Source organism: Equus przewalskii, chromosome 4, assembly GCF_037783145.1.
Source record: "Equus przewalskii isolate Varuska chromosome 4, EquPr2, whole genome shotgun sequence".
NCBI classification, from domain to species: Eukaryota; Metazoa; Chordata; class Mammalia; order Perissodactyla; family Equidae; genus Equus; species Equus przewalskii.
Genome location: NC_091834.1, coordinates 66,002,223 through 66,017,936, shown reverse-complemented (window position 1 = coordinate 66,017,936; position 15,714 = coordinate 66,002,223). Strand labels below are relative to the sequence as shown.

Sequence of the window (15,714 nt, the reverse complement as noted above, 5' to 3'; positions counted from 1 at the left end):
GGGCCACAAGCCAAAAAATGCAGGTGGGCTCTAGACGTTGGAAACGGTGAGGAAACAGATTCTTCCCTGAGCCTCCAGAAGGAACACAATCCTGCCAATACACCATCAGATTTCTGACCTACACAAGATAATAATATGTATGATTTTAAGCCACTAAATTTGTGGTAATTTATTACAGCAACAAAACTAATACAACCACTAAGGTTTGGGGTGGTGTTAAACAGCAAGAGGTAATCAACATATTAGCCCCTTGTATCATAAGACACTTCCTAAGAGAAAAAAAAAAACCCTATTAACAGTCTTATGTTTTAATTAAATATCAACATAAAAGTTTTAAGTTGAAATCTTAGCCATTCCATAAAAGCATGAATACCCTTTTCTTATCCTGAATCAACTGATGTTCCTATTTGAATCAGTGTGGTAAAACAAACACAAGACCCTGTAAAACATTCATTGGAAGAAGGCACAACTTTCTAATTTAAAGCTCACTGAAAGAAATGACACCGAATCTAAATGCTATGTCACTGAAAGGGTAATTTATGAACCAAATGCCTTCCAAAACATAAGACCAGACCCTCACCCTTTAAATACAAGTCTTCAACAAACTCAAAAGTGATATTGTTACACACACATTCAGATATGTCTGATAATTTCCCCCACGATAAAATACATGGCTCCCCAGATACAAAACTAGCCTAATTACATCCTTCACGGACATGCCCACATTCCATTCTGGTAGTTAGAATACTTGTGAGTCAGTCTATCTTTGGTTACTATGGGCAATGGGTCACAACTAAAGAATGCAGTTTTGCCATTCAAACATACACAAGTCTTCTATTGTCTACATTAGATCCAAAAATTTCAAGATTAAGCAAAAAAAGTTTCCAAATCTATAAAATAAAACTAATAAGCACCAAAGATCATTAATTTAAAAGAAATGCTGTATCTAAAGTACATAAACTCAACAGCTCAATAAATGTAAGTCACCCTTTCTTATAATGGTGCATCAGAAATTTCAGAGTTCTTTTATTTATGAGGTACATTTCTTTAAGTATCACACGTACTTTTTCCAATAGTAGAGGCATAAAAAAACTACTGCATAATTGGGAAATAAGATGTTCCACACGGCTGAATCTAAGATAACTGAAGCTTATGGTCCCTAAGCAATTTCTGCCACACATACCTCAAATCATTTCTGGCAGAAATTTTTCTAGGAAGTATTACTGATTTCTCTGCCTTCTTAAATAGAGTAGACTCAATATAAATTAACGTATTATTTTCAACATGCTCTAGAAGCATTGTTTCTCAGGTCAATGCAGAGATTTTCATTTAACTCTAAAAAATAAGAGAAACTCCATTCAAAACAATAAAGCATGTTCGTTTGTTTACTTATATCACAAGAAAAGAGGCTTTACAAAGTATTTTAATTGTGGCTTTTTCTCTTTTATGGTTCCTGCATAGAAAGTTCTGACTTGGCACAACCAGCTCTGGGTTTCCCTATTCTAGTCTTGGACTGGGGTGACCATTGCCCATGAGCAGATTTTCAAACTAAGAGGCTAACATCAATCTCATGAAGAATAAGTTTATGGTTTTAAATTCACCTAACAAGTACAATAACACTTACATAGCACTTACTATAAAGTACTTTTACGTCTGCATACACTAACTCATTTTCAAAACTTTATTTGGTAGGTTCTGTTTTTACTACTGTTTTACAGATGAAGAAACTCAGGCACAGGTTAAATAACAAGCCACAGGTCACCAGCTAAGAAGTGGCAAGGCGAGATTCAAATCCAGGCTCCAGGGTCTGGGCTCTTAACCACTTTGCTATAAACTGTCTTTTGACTCAATCCAATTTCTCTTTTTAAGAACTTATTGTCAGCAGAACTAACTTCATCCCATCAACATAACTTTTTTAATGCTATTAGCTCATATTAGATCATAATAATAAACATCTGCCTTAACTGCTTGTTCATCCATGAATCAAGATGGATTCTTTATTTCTGGTTGGTCCATGAAGAACGTTAAAGACATTGCCTTGTGGACCCTGACTAGATCCTGATTCAAACAAACAGCAGAAATATGAGACACTCAGGGAAATCTGAACATTAACAGAATATTTGATCATTTTAAGGAACTGTTGCTAATTTTTTAGATGTGATAATGGCAATATGATTATGTTTTTTTAAAAAGTCCTTACTGTTTAGCGATAAATACTGAAGTTTATATGTATGAAATTATATGATGTCCAGAATTTGCTTCTAAATAATTCAGAGGGATTAGAGGGGGATGTAGTGAAACAATATGGCCATGTATTGCTGGATGATAGATGCGTGAAAGGTTTTTATACTTACATAATTTGAAATTTTCTATAATAAAGAAAAGAACAGGGGCTGGACCCGTGGCTGAGTGGTTAAGTTCACGCACTCCACTTCGGCAGCCTGGGGTTTGCCAGTTTGGATTCTGGGTGGGGACCTACACATGGCTCATCAAGCCATGCTGTGGTGGCATCCCACACAGAAGAACTAGAATGACCAACAACTAGGATACACAACTATGTACTGGGGCTTTGAGGAGGAAAAAAAAAAAAAAGAGTAAGATTGGCAACAGATGTTAGCAGCTCAGGGCCAGTCTTCCTCACCAAAAAGCATACTTTAAAAAAAAGAAAGAAAAGAACACTGCAAAAATGTTCTAACAGTTACCATTGTTTGTAACATAATTTGCAGTGAATGGCTCTCTTCTACATTAATTCAGCAGAATGTTATTAGATGTGCTTGATGTTAGGGAAACATCTCTCTGAATAGTAAGGAACAGTCCTAACCTTGATGAAGCTCATATTCTGCCAGAAAATAAGTTCAACAGGTAAAGGTAAATGAGATGAGCACTGCAAAAGATGATCTCCCCTCTGGAGAAGGGAGATCAAACTGTGAGCTGGAGGTTAAATCAGAGTTTGCCAGGCAGAAGAGGCAGGGAGAGGAAGAGTATGCCTGACAGCACAGTGCCACAGGGAGGGGAACCAATGCACCACAGCCTTGTTTGAGGAAAAGGGAGTTTAGGATGGTCGTAGCCTTTCTGAACCAGAGTTACCAAGAGAATTAAGCCCTAATGCCCTGACATTAATGTAATGACTTAACCTCTCTCCTATGCTTGTAGGATGGTACAGTTATGAATCATCTTTGGGAAAATTAAGAAAAGTCTCTCAAATTATTTTCTTTGTTCTATGGTTCTGAGAAGGAACTCAGTTTGACAAAGTCATTTTAACTGACTTTCAGTCCTTTTCAAACAAGGAACTCTACCAGTTTTCATTTCACTGTGCAAAAATGTTATGAATGCCATAATTAAGCACCTAATGGTTGGAACCAATTCAAATAGTTCACTCATTACCAATTAAGGAAAAGATGTCAAAGCTGTTTATTCTAACTGCAACTGATCTAACTTTTCATAATATAAACCAGACATATTACAGCTTATATATTTCTGAGCAAACTCTAAAATGAAAGGTTTCTTTCAAATCAAAGCTTCTTTCAACTGAGATTTGTACTAGCTTCAGAATGACATTTTTAACAAAGCTATGAATGAAGTACAATTTTCAGCCAACTTTCAAAATGCTTTGTTCCTGTCAGTTACTTAGGAGAATCAAAACGATATTTAGAACACATAGGGCTAATGTTTTAAGGAATCTTATTCTAAGTTACTAACATAAAATAATATTCCCTTTTAACATCAATGTAAGTGCACAATATATGGTGCATGACTAGCTCTATTCTTTAAGCTAATATAAAAATGTCCTGGATTTTTCTGTTCAAATCTTTAAAAGTAAGGTAAACAAACTGATGTATTTTCCTCCACAATGACTGAGAGTTTGAAACAAAAATAAATCCTGTTGTGTTTGAATACAACTCCAATTGTTGAAACTCTTAACATCTTAGACTTAACTTATGGAATTGTAATGACATCCCCCAAAAAGAAATATTACTACTCTACATATCATTTAAATTTTTAATCTAGCGTAGAGACATTTTTAGGCCCACTTTGCAACAACTCAAAAAATAGCAGTTTAAAATTTGCACAACCACCTAAAGAAAGAGGAACTATCTTGGAAGAAAGGGAGTGGACAACTGGCAACACGAAACTCCTGAATATGTCAACATACATTCTCAACGAGAAGTCAAAGCTAGAGAAATAATGGACACAACAATGTAATTAATCCATATTCAATTTCCAAAGAACAAAAGATGAGTTAAATATTGCTGTAATGTTATGCTCCATAAACAAACAAAAAAGGTTTGTCTTTACTCTGGTTTTTTAAATTGTAGGCTAACAATTCTGGTTTGTACATATTCGACTAGCAGTGTTTCCTTTCGATTAAAGTGCCAATCCCGGGTCATTCTTCACGAGTGAGCTGAGCAATGGAATTTGAAGGACCTATTGACTTGACAGGAACGGATGCAAAGGTTTCAGGCACGGGCTTATTTTAACGTTTTGTTGCGATTTCGTGAACAGCACCCTTAAATGCATAGCTCCTCTGGGAGCCGCATGAACCCGGCAAATCACACTCCCTTCCACTTCCAGGCGGCGGTTGTACACCCATCACTGAGTCATGGAGCACCCGACCCCACCCTGCAAGTTATCTCCGCTTTGACTCCCAGCGGGGCCTGTTCTGTCAGGCCCCAACTTCCCTCTCGGGGGGACAGGGCTCCACTCCAGAGGGGCATTATAACAACAGGGGCTGACAGGTTTTTCACTACTGTTTTTTAAGGCAGACTCAAAACTTTCCTCCGAGAGCTTCATCCGCGGAGCAAGAACAGGAAACCACAGCAGCCCCGCACCCGCAGCACAGGCGGCATCCGCGGCCCCTTCCCCGCTTCCCGGGCCGACCCCGGCACGCACACTCTGCGCACGCGCACGCACGCGCCCTCCGCCCGGTGGGCCCCGAGGTTGACAGGTGGGAAGGGAGGGTGAGGGCCGAGAGGGTCATGGCTGGCTGCGCCCGCAAGCTTTCTCACCTCCGTAAACGGGTCCATCGCCCCGGGGTTCGCGTGTCGATTGCGAGACGACGGAAACGGTGGTTCAAATTCAGAAAAAGAAAAGAAGTGAGTCTTGGCTGAGTGTGTCACTTGGAGAAAACAAGGAGTCCGGGACGAGAGAACTATCCCAACCTTCTCTCTTCCCCTCAGCCTCCAGTGTCGGACTCGGCCTCCAGCGGCCGTTCAAATTTGAATTTCAGCGCCCGGAGCCGCGCGCATGCGCTTGGGGCGGGGCGGGGCGGGGGCGGGCCTCTCCCAGCCCCGGCTCTCGGTCACGTGGCCTCGCTGGGGCCCGGAGGTTCCCATGGGTGGACTTGCCTCTTCTTCGTCACATCCTAGCCCAGGCGGCCGGGATGAGGCGGGAGTTCGGCGCTCCCCGGACTTCAACCGCCTCTGGGCCCGAAGCCCCACCCCCAACGCTGGCTCACCCCACCCTGTTTAAGCCGATCGCTTCACACCCGCTGTGTTGGGGCGTTCCCGCCCTCCATTCCTAAATGTAGGATTAAGAGCCCCTGAGTTTGAAATCCCTCTGGCCCTTTGGCCTTGACTGCTTTCTCTTCGCCCGCCCCTGCTTCACCCTAAGGGGGACTACAGGCTTGGTCATCATAAGGGGCACGTCTGGTGGGCCGCCAACACTTGGGGCTATACCAGTGGCCCACCTAGGGCGCTGGAGGCCTTTCTCGTTGGGAAAATAAGGCTAACGTTAATAGACTGTTTCTGAAGAGTTTATTCACAAAACTCCTGTCGTGCTTCTTATTTTAAATCCCATTCAACTGTATACAGTGTTAGAGTGGAAGGGTTCTGAGAAGCCATCCACTTTAATCCTTCCTTTTACAGCTGACAGAAGGGAGACCCTGAGACATTAACTGGTCCAGGAGAAATGAAAATCTCATTCTTAGCTCATGGTCGGTCTTCCACCGCTAGCTCAAGCTGTGTCACATGAGTATTCTCGATAGATTACTCAGAATTGTAGAATACGTTGCATAGTTACTGTATCAGATTCATTTCTTATTTAGCAAGTCTGTGCTGGAGCTTGTTGTAAGGACTTGTTCTTCCGAAAAGTCACACTGTGTAGATTAGAGAGTGATTGCCTAACGGCTGAACAAACCAAAACTATTCCTCCCAAGTAAGATGTTTCAGTATGTTTAATAACGTTGCCATCTTAGCAGTCAGTAAACATGGCAAAGAGTATTTCACCAATAATAGCTCTAGTTTGAATTTTGATGCTATAGGCTGTAATGAAAAGAATTCTGAGTGTCGGGTAGGAAGAAATTACATGGCGTCTTGGCTCCACCTGGACTGTATGACTAGAAGGTTTAGGCAAATCATTTAACCATTTTTTAAACTTTTGGGGAGAGTCATGGACTCCTTTGAAAATACAATTAAAGCTGACCCTCTACCTAGAAAAATACCCATTCAATCATAACCTATTTAACATAGGATTTCATGAAGTTCCTGGTCACAAGGTGAACCTCTGATTTGGTCTCCTTGGATTTTAGTTTACTCACCTGTAAAACAGGAATAATCAACTGCCCTGCCTTCCTCAGAGGTGTTGGGAGGAGCCGATGAAAAATTGAGAGAGCTCCAGAAGCATTCTGTAATAAGTACTAAGGCACTATCCAAGTGCTTGGTGTATCGAATTATTAATATTTAACTCAAAATATGCTACTTGTGAACCAAAGAGAAAAGACACTTGAATTTTTTTCAAGTACTGCACCGGAAAGAGGTATGTGTGTTGGGGAGGAGGGGAGGTATGTTTTAAACAACACTGGAAAGTGAGTCGTTAGAAATTTATGGATCCTTGTGCCTTCCAGCTTTGGCCTCTGTGAGCCTTAGATCTCTATAACTAGATTCTAGTCAAGGCTGACAGATAAATAAAGCACATAGCACAACATATCTACTCAAAACATTTAGTTTATGTTTCTTCACATATGTCTTTATTCTTTATGCTGATAATGATGATGTTGATAGCAACCACCACAACAATAACTACAATTTGTTAAACACCTACTATGTGCCACAAACTGTGCTAGGTACTCAAGTCTACTCTCCTAGAGTACTGCACTTGTCTCCTAACATGTCTCCTTATTTCCATTCTTACCCTGGGTAGTTCATTCTTCAGTTTATAAGTTAGAATTACTTTTCTCCTTTTAAACATTGTGTTATAAAATCTTTCCAGTTTACAGAAAAAGTAGTGAATAAAACAGATAACCATGTACCAACCACCTAGCTTAAAAAATATATGGTCTTTATACGAAGTCTCCTGTGTGTCCTTCCTTAATACCATTCACCTTCCACTCTCCAGGGGTAAAACTATCCTGATTTTGATGTTTATCATTCTCATGAAATGTATGTACTTTTGTTACATCTACATATATATCCATAATAATATGTAGTATTTCACGTAAATTTTATTTTCACTATACATATCTTTTTGCAATTGTTTTTTATTTTGCTCAAAATTCTCTTTATGAGATTCATCCTAATAGATATAGCTGCATTTCATTCATTTTCACTGCTGTATTCTGTTGTATAAATATACTTGTAATTTATGTGTCTATTATCCTATTAATGAACATTTAGCTCATTTCCAGTTTTCCATTCCAAAGATCACATGATGTCATGAATATTTTTATGTCTGCTTATATACATGCAAAACTTTCTCTAGAGTAATATACCTAGGAATTAGAGGATAATTTCAACAAATATATTTCAATATTATTGCCAGATGTTAAAGATCAACTGCTCTTCAAATTGATTGTAACAATTTATACTTCAATAAGCAGTATATGAGCATGCCTGCTACTTCAGTGCTCCCTAATACTGGATACTTTTTAGATTTTGCCATTCTTGTGTGTATGCATTTCTCCTGTTACTCATAAAAGTGAGCATTATTTCAGGGGGCCGGCCCGGTGGCCAAGTGGTTAAGTTTGCGCACTCCGCTTCAACGGCTCAGGGTTTCACCAACTCAAATCCTGGGCGCGGACATGGCACTGCTCATCAAGCCATGCTGAGATGGCATCCCATATGCCACAACTAAAAAAAAATACACAACTATGTACCAGGGGACTTTGGGAGAAAAAGGAAAAAAATAAAATCTTGAAAAAAAAGAACATTATTTCATATGTTTTTGGCCTTTCAGTTTTCCTTTTCTGTGAATTTCAACTCCATATCCTTTGCCCATTTTTCTACATGGTTATTTGTCTTTCTCGTATTGGCTTTCTGTTGATTGTTCACTATTTTCCAGGAAAACAACCCTTTGTTGGTTTTATGACTTGCAAATATCTTTACCTAGTTTGTGGTTTGTCTTTTCACTTTAGGATGTCTTGGATGTACAGAAATATTTAATGTTAATGTAATTAAACATATGTATATTTTCCTTTAGGGTTTGTGCCTTTTTTGTCTCAAGAAATCCTGCCCTACCCTGAGGTTATAAAGATGTTCCTCATATTTTCTTTGAAATATTTTAAAGTGTGGGTTTTCATGGTTTTCTCTTTAAATTATCTGGACTGATTTTGTTTTTCATACGGACAACCAAATGTCTTAGCAGCAGTTATTCAATTGTCCTTCCTTTCCCCACTGACCTGTAAAGCCACTTTTGTAATAGCTCAACTTTTCATGTATATGTAGGTCTATTTGGGAGCTCTTTATCCCATTCCACTGGTCTATTTGTCTATTCCTCTCCAAATATTGAACTGTCTTAATTATAAGTGTTGATATCTGGTAGGGAAAATTAAAAATTGACTTGGCCCCCCTTGTTCTTCCATATAAATTTTAGGGTCAGATTGTCAAGTTCCACAAAGGAAAAAAAAGTCCTCTTGAGATTTTTAAATTTTTTTTGGAGGAAGATTAGCCTTGACCTAACATCCGCTGCCAATCCTCCTCTTTTTTCTTTTTTCTTTTTTTCTTTTTTTTTTTTTTGCTGAGGAAGAGTGGCCCTGAGCTAACATCCATGCCCACCTTCCCATACTTTATATGTGGGACACCTGCCACACCATGGCTTGATAAGTGGTTTGTAGGTTCATATCCAGGATCCAAACCAGCGAATCCCAGCCTGCTGAAGCAGGCATGCAAACTTAACCACTATACCACCAGCTGGCCCCCCTCTTGAGATTTTTAATTGGAATAATACTAAATTTATCACATAATTTGGAGAAAATTCACATCTTTGTGATATCAAGCCTTTCCATTTATGAACATGGTATATCTTCATTAATTTAGGCATACTTTAATATCTTCCAAAAATGTTTATAATGTACTATTATAGTGTATAATGTGTTGGTAATGTTCTTGTAAAGATCTTTAAACTCTTTAATTTATTCCTATGTATCTTTCTTGTTGTTGTTGTTGTTTTTATAAATGGTATCTTTTAAATTATATTTTAAAAACTATCTATTACTGGTACAATATCTAAGAACTTGGTTATTACAAACCAACTGAACTATCTGATTAGTTTTAGTAATTTATTAATAGAAAGGGATCTTTTTAAAATGTAAATTATGCTCCATCAATTCCCTCTTCAGAGCCAGTTTATGTCTTCTGTTGCAATTACAATAGTATCCAGATTCTTTATCACATCTACAAGACCTTACATGATTTGGACCACGCTTGTTTTCTCCTAATATCCTAATATTCTCTAACTATCACAGTACTCTCTTTTTTTTTCACTAGGCTCCAGCTTCAAGGCCTTTTTTCATTAAAAAAAGTCATCAAAAAATGCTAAATTCCTTCCTGCCTCAAAAACTTTCCACCACCTGGACACTCTTCCTCTAGATCTATGCATGTCTGACTCCTCATTAGTTGAGTCTAAGCTCAAATGTGCTACCTCCTCAAAGAACACTTCTTTGATCAGGTGGCCACACCCCCCTCTCTGCCCTGCAATCACTTTCCATCCTATTACTCTGATTTATTTTCTTCTTTGCATTCACCACCTATACAGAATTATTTTAGTTAAGTATTTATGTTTATTACCTACCTCTCCTACTAGAGTGTAAGCTGTGGAATGGCAGGGACTTGTCTTGTTTATAGATGAACCCAGCACCTTCTGGGCACCCAAGTTCAGTAGATATTTGTTGAATGAATGAATGTAAGATAACTATTATTCCTGTTTTAGAAATGTGGAAACTGAGATACAAAGAGGCTAAGTGAATGGCCCAAGACCACCACCTAATAATTTGAACTAGATCTGCCTGATTTCAAATCCTAGTCTGTTTATGCTCTTGACATTTTATTTATTTTGATCACCAAAGACACAGTAATGATGTAAATGTGTCCTTGAGCTATATCTAAAGTACTGAATAAAGAGCATCCATGTTTTTCTCTTGGAACTGCTTTCTTAAAAAAAAAAAATTTAACTATTAAGTTAGGAAAGAAAATAAATGTATGCTATATTCACATGATTATTAGCAACACAGTTTGGCCTAAATGATGTTAACATTCTAAAAGTCATCAAAAGTGTCTTCCCTAGTTATTTAAATAAAAAACACAACCTCCCAATTTATTTAGGTGAAGACCACAGCTTCTTCATTTAAGAATAGAATCAAGGCTCTGAAATAGAGATAACTAGAGATTAAAGGTGGCCCTGGGAAATCAGTAGTATTTGTTCCTTCTAAGATCTTTCCTTTTCAACAAAGGAAATAGTAATTATATTTTTTGCAGATAAAATTATTGGAGGGCTGAAAAATACAAAAATTTGAAAATAATTACTTCAATAAGGATGCTCCAGATGTTATATATTTACAGTTAATTTTTCAAAATACATCCACACACATTCTTATTTCATTCACAAAATAATACAATGATGTAAATATTCTTACTTTTACAGGGAGCGAAAAGGCCAAGATCTAACCATAAGGAAGTGACAAGAAGGATTAAAGTCAAGTTCTCTGCTTCAGGTTATCTGGCTGAAGGGCCACTTCTTTTACACATTTATTATAATGAAGAATAAGAACCATCAAAGGATATTATATACATGTTACTGAAAAGGCTATTTCATTGGTTACAAGCTTTGCTATTAATGTTCCCCAGGCATATTTCCTTTATTCAATAGGCTATTCTCAAAATTTATACAGCTTTGATCTCCTTTTTACCTTCTCAAATGGTTAATAAGGGTGTTAAGGGAATTCATATTTAAAGAACCACAGTAAATCCTTTCATAAAGAAGAATTCTTTTATGTACTTATCACACTATAATTTACATATTGATAAATTTACTTTTCCATACCTAGATTTCTTAAAGCTATATTCACAGAACCTATTTTTTAATTTTTTAGCAGTCTCATATTAAAGAAAAGTAGCTCTTAAAATTATTACAAAATAGCAGAAGCAGTGTTTCTTAAACATCAAAGCCTCTTTATTGAACATCAATAAAATCTTCTCCCTAAATTTGATACAGGAAGGTTCATTGTGCTCCATTGATGTCTGTCAGGAACTTCTTTATCTTCCAAACACTTCAAAAATTTCTCCTCACATACTACTTCCAGACCATAATTCTTCTACTCTCTCATTAATCCTTCAAATTTGGGCGTTCATGACCCGCACTTTCACTCTCCTCTTCCTTGCTTCTCACAGTCTGACACCATCCCAGTCTTTGTCAGCACTATTCATGCCTGGCATGTAATAAGCCCTCAGGAAATATTCGCTCATGAATTCTCAGTGACCATAGTCTCCTATACCCTGACCTCAGCATTCCTCAAACCTTCCAACTATGCTGACCTCCTCCTCTCTTCGACTCATCTGCCACATGTATGGCCACATTTGGACGCTAACCAACACTTGGAAGTGCTCCACCTCTAAGATTTCAAACCCCAAAACTGGCCTCCTGATTGTAATCTTGAATCCTTATCTCTTCTCCACTGCTGCTCACTTCTACTGAACCTGCAAGCCCTAAGCCCTAACCTTCAGTCCATTTTCCTTTCCTAACTTTTGGTCAAGTTAAAAATGTTATAGCTCATGCTTTGTACCCAGGCCCACGTATTAGCCCTGATCTCCCACCTTGCACTTTTCTATGAGGCCACATGCTGAGTAGTTCAATCTATTCTGAAAAAGAGGCCAAGAAAAAAGAGGTGAAGAAAATTAATTAGTTAATTAAGACCTGACAGGGATCACCTAATTCAACCCCTTGAAATAGTAGATGAGGAAACAAGAAGACTGTGACTAGTCTAAGATTTCCAGAACCTGTCATTGGCCCTTCCCAGGTGTCCCCCCTAAACACTGCCCAGCCTCCATTATGCCTCACTTGCTCCCATAACCAGCCAGACCCCAAGGGAAACCATTTAAATGCCATTCTCCTTGGCCCCTTGTTCTTCTTGCTGCCTTTAACGTGCCAATCTCTACACTTGATCTTAGCCAAAAGGCCGAGAAGTGATAACGTGCCAATCTCTAACCTTCTACTTTTTCTGTTTTTCCTGGCTTGCTGAGCATTGAGACAATTCCATTTCAAATTTATCCCACCTAACTGGACCTTTAATGTTGCTCAGAATTTTTTCATTCTTATCCAGTTGAATCCTTATCAAATTTCTCTATCAATTTCCCAACCCACCCCTTTACTCTGCAAATGACTTTACCACCCACTTTGCTTAGTGGAAAGCTGTCAAAGAACAGAACTCAATTCACTTGCTGTTCCCTGAACATAGCCTGCTCTTTGCTACTTCCATGGCTTTCTCACCCTGATCCTACTACCAGAATGCCCTACCAACACCTTTGGATATCTAAATATGAATACAGCTGAATATCATGTCTTGCAAGATTTCCCATCCTGTCCATAGTGAAGTCATTTTCCACCTTAGTACTCAGTTTGCACCACTTTATTTTGATACGATTTTAGACAAAGAAAAGTTGCAAAAGTTTTAAACACATACACATAGAAAAAAGTAGAACAGAGAATTCCAGGATGCCCTTCAACCAGATTCCAAATGTATTAACATTTTACTACATTCGCTTTCTCTCTTTCTCTGTGTGTATACACACACACATACACACACACACACACATATGTACATATACATACATATACATATATTTACATGTTTACATACATATTCTGAAGGATTTAGGGGAAAGAGGCATCATGTCTGTAAACTACTCTTAGTTCAGAAAAAAAGTCATACACACACACACACACACACACACACACTACACATATAAATGTAGTTATAGCTATATAGTTATGGATATATTACTCTCTCTATATGTGTTGGCTCGTCTTCCTCTGCCCCACAACTAAATGACTGAGAACTCTAAGTTCTACCCTGAGCACTCTTGTCTACACACACACGCTCCCTAGGTGATCTCACAGTCCCAATGACTCAAAATACCATCCATATACTGATGGCTCCCAAATTTATTTCTTGTAGCATGATCTCCTCCCTGAGCTCCAAACTCTAATATCCAACCACCTATTCGAAATCTTGACTTGGCCATCTAACTGGCATATTAAACATAGTCAAAATAGAACTTCCCCACTAAAACTGTTCTTCCCCAATCTTCTCCATTTCCATAGATGGCACCACTATGGACCCAGTTATTTAAGCTAAAAATGAAGTGGTCATGTTCAATTCCTTCTTCCTCTCCTCCTCCTCTGTCCAATAGCCCACTTACTGATCAACTCTGCCTCCTAACATATCCTCCGCCTTCTACTTCTCTCCCTCTCTACAGCTTCCATTCCACTCTAAGCCATCATCACCCTCACTTGGCCCACTGTGAGAGTCTCCTGTCTGGATTCCCTGCTTCTACTCTCACCCTCTTATCCATTGTCCTCAGAGCAGTCAATGCAATCTTTTACAAAAATAAGCCATATATGTCACTGCCCTGTTTAAAATCCACCAGTGGCTTCTGATTGCAAAGTCCAGATTTTTTCCCCTGGCCCTTGCCTACCTTTGAGATCTTCTCTCTTACTACTTTTCCCCAGCTCACTGGACTGCAACCATGGTGAACTTCATGTACCCCTAGGATCATGTCAAGATCATTCCCATCTAAGGGCTTTTGCCTTTGCAATTCCCTCTATCTAGTATTCTTGTCCCCCCAAATTTCCCACGGCTGACTTTTTCTTATCCTTCAGGTATGAGCTCTAAAGTCACTTCCTCAAAGAGGTCTTTGCTGACCCCCTTACTCCAAGTCACCATCTAGCATACTTCTCTGATTTACTGTACTTCATAGCATCTATCTGTATCTGAAATTACACCATTTGTTAACATGATTGTTGTTTGTTTTTCCCAATATAACATACATTTCAAGAGAACAGGGACTCTGTATGATTTACTCACTGCCACGTCGCTGATGTATGTGTTCAAGGACTGGTCGATGTATGTACATCATGTTTGCATATGTATGTATGTACTGTCAGTAAGTTCTCTGAGGGTAGGTATCATGTCTTTATCTTCATCTTTGCCTTGTATACAGTAGGAACTTAATAAATATCTCTAGAAGGAGTAAATTAATGCACATCTTGGTTTCTTCAAAATATAATTAAGATGGGCAATTTTTTTTAAATCTGATTAAAAAATATTCTTCCTCCCCGAGTCACATGCAATAAAACATCCTATCAAAAAAAAAATCAGTGTTTCCCAGGATTTTTGTGCTGTTGTGACTATTTTCATTGAGGTGAAAAGGCAGAGGCAGTTTCACAAAGCATTCGTTTGACTTGCACTTAATGCTTTTCATTCTTTTGAAAAAGATGTACTGAAAACATTCCATTCTCCCAATACAGACATTCTGAAAGCATTCAGACTTCACTGAAATTTTTTTTTAAAGCCACGGAATCAACTATTCCCTGGATTTTCTTTTCTTTTATGAGTCAAGGAACATTGCTTTCAGCTTGCCCTGAGGCTTCTGTTAATGCTTGTTAGAATCTGGGATGTTGCAACTGGAGTTGCTATGTTCTTTTATAACAGTGGGCTGCATATTAATTTTCCTCAATTCATATATTTTCTATAACATAGAATGTTATAAATTGTTTCCAATAGAACAGGAAGGAAAGTCAGAAGTATTTTCTAGAACCTTTTCTTCTCCTATTCTTTTAAACTCTCATATGAAATTTAAAAGTAAATAAATTATTTTAATGTTTGAATTCTTTTTTAGTTACTAAGATAACTTCTCCTTAAAGAGATTAAACTTTTTCTCAGTTTCAAGCATAATGGATATACTTGATCTACTCTCAACAAAATGAACTTTTGCTGTAGAAAGTGAAATATAGTATTTATCTCTCCACTAGCAATACTTATTAGCAACCTTCACCAGTCTTCAGTCTTCACTATCTCTCTCTTCCTCTCTCTTGGCATTTACTACCCAATTCATCCATTCAAGGTAAATGATCAAATATGTTCTAAGTCTTTAAAAAGGAGGATGTTGATATTTTATTCTAAAAAAAAAAAATCCTCTCTTATTACACATTTGTTTCAACTGACATTTTTTATCCTGAAACTCCATTGACTATGAATATTTTGCCATGTGGCATGTACATGGAATATACAGATTAACATATGAGTTAATTAAACAAATGTTACTGATAAAATAAGAAAAATATGAGTTCTTTAACCATAACATAAAAATTTCACCATACATAAAAGAAGAATATTTCTATCAAAATACCTATTTTTCTATCATTTTTATATCTAAAATTAAATAGAAATCATCTTTAAAGATTTTCAGAACTCATAATGATCCACAATACAATGGTGGTATGGATCAT

The 15,714-nt window shown here is 37.9% G+C and overlaps 2 protein-coding genes across 27 annotated transcripts in view; one reads left to right on the top strand and one right to left on the bottom strand.

Annotated features, from left to right (window-relative positions):
* ANLN (anillin, actin binding protein) overlaps positions 1-15,714 on the bottom strand; it is a 132,555-nt gene that overhangs the window by 54,618 nt on the left and 62,223 nt on the right. For 2 of the 19 annotated variants that reach the window (XM_070616239.1, XM_070616241.1), the window contains exon 1: positions 5,007-5,257. The exons of 12 other annotated variants lie outside the window; for them this stretch is intronic. In XM_070616239.1, coding sequence (XP_070472340.1) covers positions 5,007-5,024 — 18 coding nt within the window. In that variant the 5' untranslated portion in view covers positions 5,025-5,257. Of the gene's footprint in view, positions 1-5,006; positions 5,306-15,714 lie in introns of those variants that run through there. 5 more of the 19 variants (XM_008536010.2, XM_008536023.2, XM_070616248.1 and 2 more) reach the window with 5 other exon arrangements.
* MATCAP2 (microtubule associated tyrosine carboxypeptidase 2) overlaps positions 4,902-15,714 on the top strand; it is a 69,306-nt gene continuing 58,493 nt past the window's right edge. For 2 of the 8 annotated variants that reach the window (XM_070616256.1, XM_070616257.1), the window contains exons 1-2: positions 4,920-5,093; positions 10,852-10,921. In XM_070616256.1, the coding sequence (XP_070472357.1) occupies positions 4,977-5,093; positions 10,852-10,921 (187 nt within the window). In that variant the 5' untranslated portion in view covers positions 4,920-4,976. Of the gene's footprint in view, positions 5,094-5,246; positions 6,754-10,851; positions 10,922-15,714 lie in introns of those variants that run through there. The other 6 variants (XM_070616260.1, XM_070616263.1, XM_070616255.1 and 3 more) reach the window with 6 other exon arrangements.